The sequence below is a fragment of the Numenius arquata genome, chromosome 1 (assembly GCF_964106895.1).
Source record: "Numenius arquata chromosome 1, bNumArq3.hap1.1, whole genome shotgun sequence".
NCBI lineage: Eukaryota > Metazoa > Chordata > Aves > Charadriiformes > Scolopacidae > Numenius > Numenius arquata.
The window spans coordinates 42,773,814-42,792,415 of NC_133576.1; the positions used below are offsets into that span (position 1 = coordinate 42,773,814).

General features: G+C 39.4%; 1 protein-coding gene across 1 annotated transcript in view; it reads left to right on the forward strand.

The window, feature by feature from the left end:
• SH3BGR (SH3 domain binding glutamate rich protein) overlaps nucleotides 1–18,602 on the forward strand; it is a 28,529-nt gene continuing 9,927 nt past the window's right edge. The window contains exons 1-3 of the mRNA XM_074160210.1: nucleotides 1–330; nucleotides 6,054–6,239; nucleotides 12,669–12,749. Coding sequence (XP_074016311.1) covers nucleotides 286–330; nucleotides 6,054–6,239; nucleotides 12,669–12,749 — 312 coding nt within the window. The 5' untranslated portion in view covers nucleotides 1–285. The remainder of the gene's footprint in view (nucleotides 331–6,053; nucleotides 6,240–12,668; nucleotides 12,750–18,602) is intronic.

Consider the following 18,602-nt stretch of genomic DNA (forward strand, 5'->3'; position numbering starts at 1 on the left):
AATGCAATAAGGCCAGGGGCAGGTGCAAACCCCTTGCTATGGCTCCTCTTACTAACCAATCCTCTACTGGCCCCTTGTCCCGAAATACCTAAGAGCCAATGGCGTGGGAAAACCCGGGACTCCGGGGAGAGGGAGAGGCCAAAGCTGCTGGATTGCTGCGAGGGGGGGCATCCATTAAGGACCCGGGTTAGCCCAGGAGCTGCTGAACGCTTGGATTCCTCTTGGGACTGTGGCAACTTGTGGATAGCAGGCGTGCTCTGCTGATTTGTTTTCATCACTGTCAACATGGTGATCAAAGTCTTTGTAGCCACATCTTCGGGGTCTACAGCGGTAGGTGTCTCATTTAACCTATTCCTCTTTCTGCTGGGGTCAGGTTGGTAAATCAGCCTAGAAGATCCCAGGAGAACCTCAATTTACATGGAGAACAAAACACTGGGTTTCTTCTAGTCTGCATCACGCACCTTATTCTTGAAAGCTACTCAAGATGTAGAGAATTCCTATTAATGCAGACTTGCTTGCATGCGAGATTTTACTGCAGATATAACATTTACATATAAATTATCTGTCATTTAATAGATTTACTTCTGTTTGAAAAAGTATATGCAAAATATATTCACTGAAGAAGGAAAAAGTAGATATTGTATTTGCGCAAAAGCTAAGGTAGATTGTTTACAGTAGAAATGAATGTATTTGTTTTTAAAAAAGACTTTAGGACACTGCTCCTGAAAAAGGGGAACACTTTCTAAGAAAGAGCTTAGAACCAAAGTAAGCTGAATTAAGTTATGGAGAAAAGAATTCTTTCCCACCTCCCTTCCTTTCCCTAGATTTTTTGGTTGTTGTTTTTTTTTTGTTTGTTTGTTTGTTTTGTTGTTGTTTTCCTTGGGTTTTGGGGGGTTTTGTTGGTTTTTTTTTGTTGTTGTTGTTTGGGTTGGTTTTTTGTTTGGTTGGTTGGGTTTTTTTGGGGTGTGTGTGTCTCTTGAAATGCTATACTGATGATTTTTAGTATTGAGATCTCCTGCTGTAGCTGTCAGCATAGTGTTATCAGCTGAAAGGAAGAGCATGTGAATAGTAGGGAGCTTGGAAGTCCGTAGGAGGTGGGAACCGGGAAAGGACTGTTTCCTTTTATATCCAGTTCCCAGATCAGCTCAGATTGCAGCTTTCCTTTGGCAGTCACTCACTCCCAGTGACACGGCTAAACAAACTGGCTGGCACTTGCACATAGCTGTAACTACATCTCTGTTTCTCTGACACCAGCTCCATGTCTTTAAGAAGCTTCCAGAGCTAAGAAGCTACAAAAAACACCCCCTGTTCATGGGGCCATCATCTCTAGAAAATGAACTGGAGGTCATTCACTAAAATTCAAATTGGAATACGGCTGAGGAATTTTGCAGTTCTCTCAGCTTGTCGTGGCAGCCTATTGCTAAGCCTGACATCCTAAATTTACTATTGACATTTTAGCATTCCTTTTTTAATAAGAAACCTCAGATACAAGGGAAAAAAAAGAGAAGAGGGGGTTGTAAACTGCAGACTTGGTAATTTGTAATCTAGCAGTTACTGCTCAAGTAGCTTTATAAATTGCCATACACTGCGTTGGCAGTCTTTTCGCCCCTGTTTGGCCTCCATTGGTTGACCAAAGAAGAGTCGTCCCTACCTCCTTTGCCACTCATCCATTTTCTGGGGAAAGCTGTGGCCATGACCGAAATCCCAGTGCAGACATTCAGTATGTGCGTGTTGGGGCCATCATCATCCTGTGTGCCTCAGGCACGAACTGCTCCCGCTCCTGCTATGGGATTGGGGCTGTAGCTCAGCAAGTATGAGTGTCTTGGTTAAATACTGATATTCAGAGATCAGTTACGCAATTAAAACAAGGCGTATCATATATTTAGCACTAGCTGAACCAAGATCTTTCCTCTGCTGTACGCACTCCCTGTATCTCCTCCCAGCCAGCAGCAGTAACCCCTTTCCTCTTGGACTGCAGTGAAGGGATGTGTGTGCTACGCTGAACACTGAGCAACACGCGAGATTTATCCAGCCTTTTTGAGATGTTGAGCATTGCTACTGGGGTTTATTACTGCTAAGAAAGACAGCTAATGACAGTGAACTGTCATAGGTTTTAAGCTTGTTAATGCCAATCTCCACTGTATGTTAGCAGCCCACAAAAGCTGTTTGTGAGATCCCAGAAGGAAGGGTATGGCATCTGTATTTCCCCCATTCTAGTGTGTTAGGTGTATGTAAAGCTGTAGCAATCTCAGAAGGCAGCATGTGTTCAGATTAGTGATACATAATTGCAATGCCAAGTAAACACAACGTTCAGCTGGAGTATTTTTCCACATTTACTGAATAAAATGGATGGAAGGTATCCTTTCAATGAACCTTTAATGAGTTTTGGTATATATAAAATAAAACTCACTCATGCAAGGAGCCAGCAGAAACCCCAATATATCACTAAAATCCTATTAAAACCAAATTTTGTATCAGCCTTGTACAGATTTTCCAGAGAAGAATGAATTTAATCCCTGAAGAGCTTAAATTGGAAGTCTAAATTGTCCTGGTAGCACTGGTGCTCTCTTCAGTGTGGCTGATCTCCATCAAATGGGGTTTTGTTCATTTTGAATTTCAAAATAAGAGGGGCCCAGCCTCCTCTGGTGTAAATCAACAAAGGATCATTTGCAAAGGATGAAAAACATTTCTATTCTATGTACTACACAGTCACACTGCAAACTGGATTTAGTGTTAATAAATACTTTTTAAAAGTGAATGCCGTGAACCCAGTAACATTCTGGTGCTCTGGATCAGGTGCTTGAATGATATAATTCACTGTGGCTTTAGAGCAAATCTGCAGTCTGTACTTTTACCCTCAATGATTCAGAAATTTATTTTAAATAACTTTGGCTTTATTATCTTTCTGCTCCAAACTTAGCCAATATTGAACTATTCATTAAGGGAAGCAGAAGTGGAGATGCTTATTTATAGCTCTTAAAAGTACTAAATGCTTGGCTTGAAGCAAGCAGTAAAAAAATAAAATAATTTTTTTACCAGACAGAGGTATTTAGAAGTGGGTAATATCCTGCAAGGTTGTAAGGTACCACGAATCGCAGGAGAAAGGGGGTTAGTGTCTTACACAGATAAAGTCTTCCAAAGTCTTACTGCTGCTCATGGTTGGGGCACCTCTAAAATCCTTTTATTCCCAGCATTTTTGGTGACATTTTATGAACTTGCCACCTTCAAATCTGTAGGTCTCAAAAAGACTGAGGAAAATGTAGACTATTTGAATTATGTCCTCTGAAATACAAGGTAGTGGGTTTGTCATCTGTGGCTGTGAATCTAGCCATATATAAACCTAAGCTCAAATTTCAAACTAATTTCCAGTCAAATCAGAGGTTAGAGTGTGATAAATAAGAATAATTACGAGGAATAAGTTGTTCATGTGGTGTTAGAACCAGAAGCTGCCGCAACTCTGCCTACCAACATTAATTTTCCTCTTGCTCTAAGTTGTTGGCTATGTACCATTTACTTCTGCCATAGGCTGCCGGATTGTGAGGATATAGATGGTAATCTTTAATTTTGCATCAGGTGAAACTAATATTATCTGTAGTTCTTACACTCTAGCTAGATAATATTTATATAAAACCGTTTTTTCTTACTTTAAGGGACTAGCAGTTAGAGATGGTGGAACTTAAGCTTTGTTGAAAAGGTAAATGACATTGATGAAATAATATCCTTCTCACCACCACTTTCCAGGGAATCTATGCCCAAGTAATCTGAATTCTTCCCATGCCATCGGATAGAAGTGAGGGCACAAACAAGCTCCTGCAATCTCACCCATTCTGGGAAAACCTTTGCATGTCCTCTGTGTTGTTACGTCCTGGAAGATTTCCCTCTCTCAGTGCCGTTTGCTGGAGAGATTCTTTTGGTTGCCCAGCTACCTAGTGTCAGCCACAGCAGAAGCTGCTTTATGGTTTCATACTTGGCATGTGTCTTTTGCTCTGCCTAAACCCCAGTAATTGTAAGCCTTAAGACATAGTACATCTTTGCGTAGTTTATTGTTGTTACCATAATGAGAAATGCCTTGCCTTTTCCTTATGCAGGCATAATTTCATGTAACTTTTTGTTTTTCTTCAGCATTCAGTTTTCACACAACCCTCTCCTAATTTTTGCTTTCAGTCCTGGTGCTGTTTGAGCCTCCTATGTGTTATGAACCTCAAGCTGAAGAAAAATTGTTTATCCAGATTTAATTCTAAAAGTTGTAGCTACAGCCATAAGCAAGGGAGCACAGAATCTATAGCTCAGTTTCCATTATATCTCCTCAGAGGCACTATCTGTCTGGGGCACTAGCTATTCCAGGAGCCGTATCTACTTCAATGCCTGTGTCCAAAGAGACAAGCTGACGCTGACATTGCAGCTGACAGCACTTGAGCACACTGGCTTTCAGAGCATGGGGTCAAAGTCTTAGTACTGGCTCATGCAGATTTTATTAACCATTTGAACAAACATTATCCTGCCACTTCCTCCAACGAAGTGTTCCTCAAGCAACCCTTTCTGCCGCCTGAATGTGCTCTGCAAATAACTGTGCAGCTAAACAGCCATTAAGAAAATGACCTCTGTTTAGAAAGTAAAAATAAGAATATAAATAAGCACCTTTGAGATCTGTCAACTGCACGGCTGTTGAACACTTTGGATTAGTGTTTCCATTCAAAGTGAGGTACTTTTTTAAGCTCACCATAAACCTCTGTTGTTGCCATAAAAATGTACAGCATTTTATGTTAGTTATTTTTTATAAGCAAGCATAGCTGTATAGATAGATACTTCCTTATTTAAACAAGAAAAAGAAATTTTATCCTTAATCATGATAATTTCTCCTTCCAATATAATAGGCTATCATTCTTCTTCAGCTTTTCAGGTTTATTAGATTACAGAAATACATAATCCATGAATTATTTCTCATCTCATTGTCTGTCTCAGACCGATTTACAGTAGCTTGGTCTGACTTTAAATTCAGTTGTTGAGATGTCTGATGTCTTTAAAAATTACCTTGATACATCATTCTAGCTACCATCTATATAGGACAATAACTTGCTGCATGGAATAGTGTCACTGGGAGAAGAGAGTCACGTCTGGAAGATGATTGTGCTAGATAGTAAATTAGTTGTCTGTGACCAAAGAGCAGCTTGAGAGAATGTGTACAGATCAGTCCAAACAGTGCTTGCTTCAAATGCTGCAGTACTTGGAGGGCTAAAGTTTGGTCTTGCAGCTCTTAGACAAGTTATATATATACAAAAAGGGGAAGTTCTTTAAACGTTCCTTAGGAGTAGCATTCCTTTAGTAGAGAAGTACAGTGAGTATTACATCTTCAAAGTAAAGGGATAGGTTATAAGCTTAATGCCTGCATCCTAGGTCTACACAGAACTAGCATCAAAGGGAATAGGGGACATAATTGAATTTTAGGTGGCACAGAAACTGTGTATAACATGCTTTATTTGTATGTAATATGTTCTTCATGGTCCAACTGGAACATCATTCTGTAATGTGGGAAATATTCAAGCACAGGAGTTAAGCTGTACTGGATTTTCATTGAGCTTTCACTCATATTTAATTATGCCTAGCATTAAAGAACAGGGACAGAGAGAAACATGTGGCTCATGGAAAGCTAAATGTCATGTGTAATGAGTAGGAAAAAGGAGACTGTTACATACTGAGGAGAATATGTACATTCTCGGACCTGTGCTGACTTTAGGCAGGATTAATTTAGGTATCTGTACACTGTACTCACAGATCTGGGAAGAGAATAGGAGGCTTCCTGCTGAGCCTTGTTTTTTAGATGGAGGTATCACTGCTTCCAGGGAGGAAAGAAAAAAGCCAGAGGGGGGGAGTAATGGCAGTGCTCTGGGTATTGAGCAGCAGCGTTGAGTCTCAGCTTCAGAAAGTTTGAGGGCTACTGGAGTAGTGGATCCAACTTGACATACTTGCATTACTTCTGCTTGTAATAGCAATTGCTTTTAGAAAACAATTTCCTTTTTAAAGAAGGAATGTTGTTTTTCCTCTTTCCTAACTAGATCAAAAAGAAACAGCAAGAAGTAGTGGGCTTTTTAGAGGCCAACAAGATTGACTTTCAGCAAATGGACATAGCAGGTGATGAAGACAACAGGAAATGGATGAGAGAGAATGTTCCTGGTGAAAAAAAGCCTCAAAATGGAATTCCTCTCCCTCCACAGATCTTCAACGAGGAGCGGTACTGTGGGGTAAGAAGCTGTTTGGAACTTTAAATGCCCTCAGAGTCTTCTTTCACAGAAAGTGGCTCTTTTCCATTAGTAGGAAGTGTCAAACAAACTCCTTAAGGCAATTTGAGATTCACTTTGAAAGAAAAATTCTTAGAAAGCATTTTTTTAGGCACAGAAAAGCAATGAAACAAAAGATTTTTCCTTTTTAAGAGAAAAATACACACAAAGGAAAAACTGACTAGGGAAACTGCTTAACAGACTGTATGGATTATCCCCTGCAGACCCAGAGCCTGTGCAGGACCCAAAGCTCACTGCAAGGCGCGGAGTTTGCCGCCTGTGTGGAGCAATGTGTTTTCCTGCCTCCTGCTGTGTAGCTCACTCACAAGTTGTCCTGCTGTTGGATCTCTGCCTGCACTCTCGTTTCAGCTCCTGAAGACCAAAGGCAGTACTGTCTAGGTGATATCATGGCTTCTTCACACAATATCTCAGGATAACCAAATGTAGACTATAAGGACAGCTCAGCTGCACCTGGGGTAGTAAATGCTCAATTACATGGTTTGACAATACTGAGCTATTCAAGACCAGTGGGGTTCATAGCAAGGCTGATCTACTATCTCTAGCTGTATTGCATTTTGCTTCTTGAACTTTCAGTTCATTTTGCATGGTGAGTGTTGATGTTTTGTTTGTTGGACACAAACTCATCTGGGCTGCTAGGAAGTCAAGTAGAGGCCTGAGGCACCAGGGGCTGTGAACAGGAATCTTTCTTTTCCATCATATTATACAAATAATTAGGAATCATAGTTGACTGAAATAGTTCTAGTACATGGTTTGAATTATTGATATTATATTGCTTATTCAATAAATATCCAACTCTTCATAACAGAAATTGTAACACTCATCAGATGCTTTTCTGTTTTCATACCTGTTTGTAACAGGTTATTTGTCTTGAGAGAGTTCAAATCAGTGATAGGTAATACTGTACCAGCATGAATATTAGGAACATGAATCAAAACAAATATCTGAGACAGTTTTGTTTTTTTTTCTCATTGTCTGGGTGGAAATGCATAGTCTGGAAAGTACTCTGATATGATCGCTGAAATGAACTTGCAAAGTACTCTGAAACGCAGATCACATAGTGAGCCCAGTTTTAAGTTACTCCACAAATCCAGTGCGAACTACTGCAAAGGTTGTTTTGAGAGAGAAGGGATTTACGTGCCACTAAGTTTTCAGAATTAACTTCAATGCTCTCAGAGCAAACGTTACTAGTTTGAATAACTTAGTGCAGTTGTTTCCTCATTTTCTCATAGGAATCTTAAAAGAGAACTTGTTATGTTAGAGTTCATGTCCATTTCAACATCTAATTTACACCAATAATAAGTGCAATTTGATATATCTTACTCTGGATTTTATGGCAGCCAGTGTTGCAATAAATATTGCTGATATTCTCTGGAGAGGTTATAAAGTGAATTAAAGAGTAATTACCTTGCAAAGTGTTGCAGCCGGTCAGCCTTGCCAGTAAATGATAAATATACAGTTTTTACTCCATGTCTGAAGCTATTTCAGGAAGCCAAATAATCTACATCTTGAAATTAATTTAAGTTAAGAAAGAGTTCTTTGTGAAGACACCTCCATGTGGAAAGGGGTCCAGAAAGCAGTTGCAGATACTGATTTAAAAACTAAAATAAGTAAGTTTACAATTAGTCTAAAAGTCTTCAGAGTTCTAGTGTACCTAGCTATCAATGCTTATAGATAATGATCCCAGTGGGTGCATAACAAAGATTAATTTATAGCATCATTATTTCCAAATAAATAAGGTGGGGAGATCCATATCAGTATGGAAGCCTTACCCTTCTTCTCAGGGGAAGGTACCTTAAGGGAGCTGCACAGGGAATGTGCCGTGGGATTGTGTGGCCAGGGGCTGACAGACTGGTGCAAAATTCCTTCAAGTGACATGATGTCTTCTGCAAGATGTGTACAATATAAGCCTGGGAATTTGCATTCTACTTCCCTGCATAACCTGTACAGGGCCAACAGACCCATCATTCTGAAATCCAGATCTGGTTTACGCTGTTGGAGGTTTACATGATATATCTCAACACTTCCCCCGTGTCCCACTTCCTTTATCCTCAGCCACTTTATTAAAAATAGGGCTGAGAATTGCAAAAGTCTGTCTCGAGTCATGGACTCTAGTCCAGTATCCTGAACTCATGAAAGTCCCTTTAAAATATGTTGGTCTTGATAGTACAGTCTTCAAGGGCCTCAGTCTCATGGCATCTAGAAACCTGCAAATTTGTAGCCTGGGTATATGCAGCCAGTTTATATCCATTTCCTGGTATGCCAAAGTCACCCTTTAGCTTAAACAGCTCTAGTCCAATGTATTTTTAAATGGGAATCATATTCTCTATTAATCTTCATTTTGCTATGCTAAACAAATCAAGCTCTTTACACCTCTTTTTTTTTTTTTTTTTTTTTTTTTTGTAAGACATTTTCCTTTTCTCTTTCTCCTTCCGACTGATTTTTTTCTTTCCTCATTCCCAGGTAGCCTTTTGATTTTAGGCCAAACTTGTTACATTTCATTTCTTCTCATTTACCTTTCTGAGATCACTCTTTTTCCTCACTTCCCTTCCTATCGATTGTCCTATATGTTTGGTTCCCATTCACATACGTGCGTGTGTATACGCATTAGCAGCATGCTGGCCTAGGAGCACTGACCTTGGGAGAAGAAAATTCAAGATAAAAGATTTCCTTCCTCACCATGAGAAAGAGGGATTTGGAGAGAGACATGACAAACCTTCAAATATTTTAAGGGCTGCAGCAAAAATGAACTCATTATTGGTCTGAATTTAGTATTGACCCTGCTTTGAGCAGGAGGTTGGACTCAGTGGTCTTCTGAGGTCTTTTCCTGCCTGAATTATCCTGTGGTTTTAGGATTTTGTAAAATATGTTCTGCTCCACAGCCACTGGAGGTGGGACAAGATGTAATGAGCAAAAAATGCAGGGAAGAAAGTTTAAGTCAGACATCAGAAAAAAAAATATGTAGTTTTCAGGAGATTGTCTCATTATCTCATTAAAGGTCATTTCCAATGGATTGGAGAAACTTCTGTCAGGAATAGTGTAGTGGTTCCTGCCTTGAGAAGATGGTCCTTTGAGATCTCCAATGCTGCCTTCTGCAGTTCAGTGACATTTTGGGAGTGGGTACAAGGAAAGAGGGGATACTGGGGACAGCTGAGGAGGCTTTCTTTTCGTGCTGGAATAGACTGACATAATGAGCAAGTAAATGCAACCCTGTTGCTAATCTCCTTTTCAGGTGATATGTAAAAGTATCTGCATCTTCTGACTGACCCTGAAGAGCTGCTTCACTTCGTTTTCTCTTTTTTTTTTGTTTTTCACTTGAACTGTAAAATGGAGGTTTCTTATGGATGCATTTATGAGAATACACCAACTGTGAGCAGCTTTTCTGTGAGGTCAGAGAAGCTTAAGACTATCTTATAAATAGTTTGAATCTTATTTTTCTTTCAGATCTTTGGTATTGCCACTTGAACAAATAGATTAGAAATTGATTCATTTTGTATGCCTGGCTATAGCACCAATTTCAAGTATCCATTCTAATCCATCAGTGTTGGCAATTATGTTCTTATTTGATCTTTTTCTTAAGCTGCTTCTTTGCTCATGTCTAGACAGACGTCTGCATCTGTGTCACTTTCTAAATATATTGAGCACTCTGTTGCTTTTGTCTTTCCTTTTGCTTAACAAAAACCCCTAGAAAACTAGGAAAGAAATGAAATGAAAACTTCTGGTTTTCCCTGTAAACTGAAAGCTATGCTTTTCTCTGTCAACTGAAATCCATAGAATAAAATACCCATGTACATCTTTTTTTAAAGACTTGCTGAATTATTAGGTAAGACTTTTATTTGATGCTTCATATAACTGCTGAAGTCAAATATATGGAAATCTCTGTAGGTCTGTAGTCCAGCCTGCTGCGCAAAGCAGGGATAGCTAGCTTTAAAGTTAGCTTATGTTGCTTGGGGCTTTGGCCATTTGGGTTTCAAAAGTCTCCAAGGATGGTGTTTCCATGCCCTCTCTGTGTGCCCTGACCTGGTGCTGTACCGCTCATGTAGGGAAGAACTTTCTGCTGTCATCCAGTTGGAGTTTTCTGTTTTGCTGTTTGGCATTTCCACAGTGGTCATACAAAGGATGGTACTGTAGAGTTTATATGTGCATATGCCCTCATATCATAAAGAAAAACTCATGGAGGTTTGGGTTTTTTTTAAAAATAGATTTCACTGTATTTTCCAAAGACTAGTTCCAAAGACAAATGATACCGCTACCCTCTGCCTAGACCATTTATGTCTTCTCATACAGCTATAATATTATTGCTTACCTGAAATAATTTGTTACTGCTCATTTTTCTTATTGATGCCTTGGAAACAGTTATCTTTGGTCATTCAGTGAATGGAGCAAGCCACCGTTAGGAAAGTAGGAGTGCAAATATACAATACAAAGACTATTCCATGATCACTGTAGTCGTACTTTTACCCCATGCTAAATAAATAATAGGTTGCTTCTCAGTGTAATCAAAGTTAAGTGACCTTCCATTTACTGTGAGATATCACATTTACTGTGGGATGTCATCGTACACTACCAGTTGCGAAGGAGTACTTGATATGATAGAAGGATGTATCCTCTTCTGACAATGAGTTCATCTGGTCATTCACACCTCTTGCTTGTGCCCTCAGGTCTGGTTATCTACAAAGCTATGTGTCTCTGGAGATGTTTACTATACTTGCTATCTGCTGCTTTTCCTCTGGGAAGGAACTAACAAGACATATACAATATCAAGTCCACTTCATGGCACTTCCTTGTTATAGTCTTCTCTTTGTTTCCCAGCTATTGACATATTGTGCCATAGTTTGCTTAGGCTGTTTTATGAGGTATGCAGGAAGACACAAGTTTCCGGTGTTTGCAAAGCCTGTCAAAGGGCCATATAAAATTCCAGCCCTTTGAATTGCAGAAATTTTTTGTGTTCTTGTTTGCTGTGTTCTTCCTAAGTTTATGGGTTAGACTTCAGATACTGGCTTTCTTAAATACTTAGGCCAGACTTGGATTAGATAAGAAGGAAAACCCCACATGAAAACAACATGAAAACAGCAGAGTGATGGTTTGAGAAATGGGTGGCCTGGAGCAGCAGCAGGTATTCTGCCTGGTCAGGGCAAAATGCGCTTTGGGGCTTCCCCAGGCTGGGCAGTTCCTACTGCCTGTAGCTAGGTCTGTGTGAAAGCTCATCTGTTAGATAAATCAGTGAAATGGGCTGTCATTTATTGTGTCTGTTAAGCTATGTTGCCTCTTCCAAACTGGATTGTAATGTCACTGATTCCAGTCTTGTTGACATTAAGGTGACTTCTAAACCATCCACTCCAGCTTTTCTCTAGGATTACTCTTGACCAATAATTTAGTCTCTGGAAATACTAAAACAGCCCAGTAAAAAAAGTCAGGTCATAACCCAGCTTTACAAACAAGTCTCAGGGATGAGTCAGCACCTTATTATTTACAGGCTTCTATTTTTGGAGTTATTTGGGATGAGAGAGAGGATGATAACATGGTCAAGACAGTAGTCTAGGATTCAGCAGACGTGTTCAGTTGCCTGTTGAGATCTTAAATACACGTTGATTTTTACCTACATAACGTGAGTTACGAACTTCCCAGTAACAAACTAGTGATAGCAGAGCTTCCTTGATTGACAGAAAAGTTATACAGGTGAATACAGTAAAGACCATGCAAGTTCTAGATAGTAGGATAGGAGCCATCCCTCATGTCTTTTCAGTTATATTAGCACTGAAGAGAAAACAAGCATTTAATACAATGATTTATAACTTCAGTTCTCATGCGGACAAGACATTTTGGCTGGTACATATATGTCTGTGGGAGCAACACAGTCCTTTGCTAAGTTTCTCTGAAAAGTAACCGCATTTTCTAACCAGAGTGCATTTCTTTAAAAAAAACAGTTTCCTCACTATCATTTCACTCATGCTGTTATGTTGACTGCTGCCTTTTATTTGCCATAAAGCTGTCCAGGGTTTTGAGGACCTATTTTGTGTTCTTACTCATAGCAAGCTTTATTTTAAAATTTAAATGGGAATAGCTTTGCTTTGGTGTGTGCAGCTGAGACACATTAAAATGAGACACTTAATTTTATCTCATTCTGACATAGATGTGATATAATTAAAGTGTAAGTCTCTGGAGAGTTTTGCCCATTTGTTCATTTTGTCAGCCAGTGTGAAACTCCCTTTATCTGAGTTTTCTTCCTGGGGCTTAGATAACGCAGGCACTTGTACAAATGCATAGTCATTCTCATCAATATAAGAACGTTTTGCCTGGTCTAGTCTCTTCCTCCTGTGCTTTTTGTTTGATTTTTGTTACCAATTCTCTGTTGTTTGTTTCTTCCTTTTTTAGGATTTTGAATCCTTTTTCTCTGCTAAAGAAGAAAATATTATTTATTCATTCCTGGGTCTTGCTCCTCCTCCAGGCACAAAGGTATGCACTGCTGTCTGTCCACAGGGGCCATTTATTTGATTTTAGTAAAAGATGAAGGTAGGCAGTGACTCAGCATGTCAAATAAGGGACAGTGACAAGCATTACATTAGATGCTAGTGCAGCAAAGAATTCTTAAGGCAAAAAAAAACCCTGGTCACTTCAGTAAATATCAGAAAATAGTTCTCTCTTCCTTTCTTTCACTGAAGGCTTGTTACCATGCCTCCAGCTGATGATTTTTTTGTTGTTGTTGTTGACACAAAGCGGTATTTTATCATGTTCAGCTTTTAAACAATGCAAAATTTCCTTATGCAATTTATAGGTTGTGTTAATTGCCAGAAGTCTTCACTTCCCCCTGACTGCTTCAAACTTTCAGCAAACAGGGTTTGTACTGGCCACACAGAGGGGCTGGGGTGAGGGCTCATTCCATCCTCTGTGTGTACACGCAGACTGGCACTATGGGGTTCGCTCCCTCTGCCTCGAGGAGACAACTTAAAGTCTCACCCAGGACTTTGTGAAGTCCCTTTGGCAAGTCTACCTGTTGTTCTCCATCCACTGTATTTTAACAATGTTCTAATATATTTCTGGCAAAAGAAAAAGATATTTCTTTGGGTGTTTTTTCTTTTTTTTTTCTATTTTTTTTTTGTCTTTTTACAGAAAGCAATGTGTTTTATCTTTATCAGAGTCTTCTTCTAATGAGAAGTTTTATAACGGAGAGCATTACAGCTCTCTTATCCTAAGATCATGTTAGATGATAAACAAATGTTGCCATCTTTAACATGGATGATTCAGCAAAAGAAATGAATCAAGAGTGATGAGCCAGGGTGATAACAGAGAACTCTTCTGCATTGTGGTGACCTGGCTGAAGAACTAACTGCCCTGGAGCACGAGATCTGCTTTCTGGTCCAACTCTGCCTCCAACTGTGTAGCAACTTTGAGTGAAACACTGTTGTAAATGTCTCTGCTTTTCCTCTTCTGTGAAAGCAGAGAGAAAAATGAGCCTTTGCTAAGCGCTTTGAGAGCTACAGATGAAGAGATACCCAGGGGAGAGCCACAGTTGCTATAAATGTCTTTGACACTGAGTCCCTGTGTGATAAGGAGCAAGTGATTTAAACTTTCTGCTTTAGCTGTGCCATCTCCCATCAAGGGAAATAAAAATTACTTGCCTACCTCACAAAGGTCTTGTGAGAATTCATTTAATTAACATCCACAAAGCCACGAAAGGTTTAAAGGACTGCAGGTATTACATATTATAATCATTATAGAAGATATGAGAAGAATCAATGAGATAAAGAAAATTGCATTTTTCCATCTTGCCGCTTTGTATATTATCTGCTCATTCATGTAGCGTTCTGTTGTATAGCGTGTCTATGAAGCTAAGTAACAATTTTTAGAATTCATTCATTCCTAGGTGTCAGCATAGGCTATTACATTTTTTACTTTGTGACAACTTTGTAAATGTTGAAAATAATATGTTCGGTACATTCTGCTGGGCAGATAAGTGTTAATGCTATTGACAGAAAGCACGTAGAATTTACGCAGATTAAATGGTGCATTGGTGGTGGTGGTGATTGTTTCAGTCCAGAGGGTGGAAATAAGTGAGAGTGTTTTTAAAAAATCCATGTAAAGAGTAGAAGTATATTTACATTGCCTCCCTTTTAGAATCTGTTCCTGAATTTGAGAGAGACATATACAAGCGTTTTAGGATTTATTGCAGAGATGTTTCTCAGCATCTTCACTGCATGACAGTCTGGCTGTGCTTTGTCATACAAATAAGCTTGCTGCACTGCTTCTACTTTCCTTTCATTAGGCTGTCAATTCAACCTTAGCATGAAGTACAATGGAGGGCTCGTGACATTGATTTCCAGCAGCACGATTCTGGAATAATAAGTCAGCTGTGGAAGAGATGGTGATGATGACACATATGACAGGGTTTCCTACTAATCCCTTCTTAAATAATTGTGGGGTTTTTTTCTGGAATATGATGATCCTTTATAAAAGAAGCAAACCATAAAGCATGGAGAAACAGGCACTAAGCAATTGCTTTCTAAGGGTTTTTACCTCACTGAGACATTACAAAAAATAATATGAAGCTGATATACATTTTATACTCTTGCCTCAGAAGATTCTCTTTCCTATTCCATCCATCTTTTTTCTCATATTGCACCAGCAGTAGAGAAGCTTTTTAATGACCATGATGCTGTTTCACAGCATAGTCCACTAGGATCCTGACCCAGGACTGTTTTTAGCTTATTTTCTAGAGCAAGCAGACAAATTTTTTACTACTTCCTCAACAAATTGTAACTTCCCAACAAAATTTGTGTAGTTAAGTTCATTGCCATGTCAGCCTGCAGAGTGCAAAATACATGTTTCAGTTTTGCAGATTGTCATTTTTGTAGCCCTCACTTCTCTCTGGCTTAGGTGGCTACAACTTGTCACCAGACCTACTTGTCCAGTGTTTACATTGAACGGTTACTGCTAGGTATTGGAGCTGTGATGGTGCCAGAGCCTAATGCGCAAGCTGATCTACACTTACAGAGTGAGTCTGGTATGTCTAGGACACATCAAAGTTGTCACCAAGGTGTAGATTGACTCTAAGACACACGTAAAGAAGCTCAGAGTACACACGGATATAAAGGAGATCTTTCTCAGATCTGCAGCACACATGCAAAACAGTCTTTACACATTTATTTAGGTATCCTCTTACTTAAAAAAAAAAAAAGAAAAAAGCTGTAATTGTTTCGGTAGGAAATAGCACATCAACATCAAAGTTAACCAGACTGGCTGGAAAATAGGCTGGGGGACAGCTCCTTAACTAGGCACCGGGAACACAGCCAGCCACATTCGGACCTCTGCTAAGGGTTCTGGTCAGGTACCACTGTACAAATGACAGTTGCTGTGTCCATCACCATGTTTCAGGGTCCAATACAATGAAGTATTTAGATGCCTGGATGGCATATGGAAACTTCTACAGATCTTGATGGAAAGGCCAAAGCTCTAAATGATAACTATTTGCTTAGATCACTGTGGGGGTCAAGCAAAGATCTTCATACTTTTTTTCCTATGTATCAATTATGTTTTTATCCTTAAAGGGTGCTATGTGGCCATAAAACTCAGTGACGTTACAGGAAAGTAATACATGGTTTTCATACTTCAAAAAGGGTCAATTAGCTCACATTGTCCTCTCTCTCCAGTTTCCTCCTCGTCACACTGGTTATCATCTTTCTAAAGCATCATTTAACAGGGATGCGTAGCACAGTTTTACATGCCTAAGAGAAGAAGCAGTTCTTTAAGTCTATTAATATGAAATAGTTTCTCACTTGAAGAAATACCTGGTCCAGAATACTTCTAAACACATTTCATGGCAGGCTGGGATTTAGAGGACAGCTGTGCTTTATGCCTGACCCAAAGATCACTCAAGTTAGTGATAGATTTCTGAATGATCCCATTTTATCTTGGATTAGTGGCATGAACAGTGATGTGCCAATAGTATACATGTGTACGTTTGAGCTATAATCAATGTAGTTTGTATGTCTGAGGTCAGGTGTGTCAGTCTCAGCTGCCCCCAAAGTTGAGTATGTTTCTTTTTAAAGTCCTCATGACTTTTATGCTTAATCTGAGACTGTTCTTAATATTCTTGAAAATGCTCTGAAATATTGGTAGGATGCAAACAGCCCATTAAAAGCTCCAGTTTTCTAAAATGGCACAGGTGAATTGTTCTGTCAATGAGATGCCTATTACTTAAACTAAGATGACAGACAGTATGCTCCTGAGTATCTTAGCAAGGTTTGAATGCAGGTAGTTTATTGCTTTTTATTTTCAGGGACAATCAGTTTTTTTGAGAACTTTATCGGGATGTGATTGACATGGGATACTGCTTCCATTTCCCATAAGTCCAGAGAACCAACAGCTTGTAGGAAGACTGTTTAGGTTTGCAGTTGCCCTGTGAACTCAGTGAAGCTGATTTACTTGAGCTGAGTGTCTGTTTTCAAATCTGTATATACTTAAATCCTTAATCTTAGTATTCTTGGTCTTAATATTTATAATCTTGATATCCCAAAATCCATAGATACTTGAGATTTAGTCTTTTAGTTGGAGAAGACTTCTACCAAGACTGCTTTGAATTACAAATTTACGGTATGTGCATTTATTAAAAGAGAAAATGACCTGTCAGCCAATCTTTATAAATGGTACTTCATTTTGAATTAGTTAAATATTAAATTTTCTGTTTCTATGGAGAGCTAGCATAATGATGATATTCCAAACATATCCAGTTCTCCATATAATTAACAAGAACTCTGTATGTGTGTGTGCATGTGCGTTCTGGCTGATAACACGCTGCTTCTAGAGTTCAATTCTTTCAGCTACAACTTCTTTTTTGCCTTATGCTCTGAGTAAGTATATGATTCATCTGAGATAGTTTTACACAATAGGTTCATTTTAATTAGAATGCCATCTTCAGTCTTTATGTATTTATGTATCTGCCAAAAAATATTGAGTACATAGATTTTAAAATGAAATATTAATATACAAGCTGAAAATAAATATCTAACCAATTTAGTTTTCATTAACACTATCCTTTTCGTTTCAGGAACAGCTACAAAGAAAGTAGCTGTAAGGAAGTTATCATTTGCTTAAGAAAACAATGTATTAACACAATGTTGCACAACAGAATTTAAATATGTCTGTGTTACTACATATTTTAATCTTCAAATATTTTGTTAGCTTGTAGGGGGGAAAGTGAAATATAAATTAAGCCAAACAAATGTCTCTGTAGATGTGTTTTTAATAACAATGCCACCAGTACCAGAGTGCAGTGCACCCACAGTTTTATGCGTAGTTGAAATGAGACAATATTGCCAGAAAAAGAAGTAGTCTTTTCTCATTCCTCCTTCCTCTGGCGCCTTCTGCTTGCTCCCAGCTGCTCATTCCTCTCCCCAAGCATCCCCCATGTGCTGGCAAAAACATTCATGCAGCTGTGTAACGGAGTGTGCAAATTGTGTGAGATAGATAGAAATGTTTTTCTTTTTAAAGCTTTAATCTTGATCAGCCTCCTGCTCCAGGTCACCATGCAGCCCTAGAAAGGCTTTTTTGCTTCCAAGAGGGCAGGGGCTGTGCAGCCCTGGGAAGGACTGCAGGGAGGGAGATGCTTGCTGCTGATAGGTTTTTTTGCTGTTGTTTTTTTGTGCAGAGAGGAACTCATGAGCATACATGCCTACTCTCTTTTCATTGCAAGCTCCTTACATATGAAACATATTTTCCATGATTCAGGAGAAAATTGCCAAAAGGGCACCAGATCTTACAGACAGTGAATTTTCAGGAAAAAGATAAGACTACTGAAGTATTTTGTCCATCCTCACTCTGTCATGGTATCTGCTTCCAAACATTCCTAACCTTCTTTCTATCATTTTTGTCCCCATCCAGCAGAGCATCTCAGCAGGAGGGCATGTTTTATATTGTGCACCACATCATGGTGGCACTGGTACTTGGCACTCGGAAATGGTGAGGCCCCACCTCCAGTACTGTGTCCAGTTTTGGGCCCCTCACCACAAAAAAAGACATTGAGGTGCTGGAGCGGGTCCAGAGAAGGGCAACGAAGCTGGTGAGGGGTCTGGACAATAAGTCTTATGAGGAGAGGCTGAGGGAGCTGAGGTTGTTCAGCCTGGAGAAAAGGAGGCTGAGGGGAGACCTTATCACTCTCTACAACTACCTGAAGGGAGGGTGTAGAAGGCGGGGGTTGGTCTCTTCTCCCAAGTCACAGGCAATAGGACAAGAGGAAATGGCCTCAAGTTGAGCCAGGGGTTAGGACGGATATTAGGAAAAATATTTACACTGAAAGGGTTATTAAGCATTAGA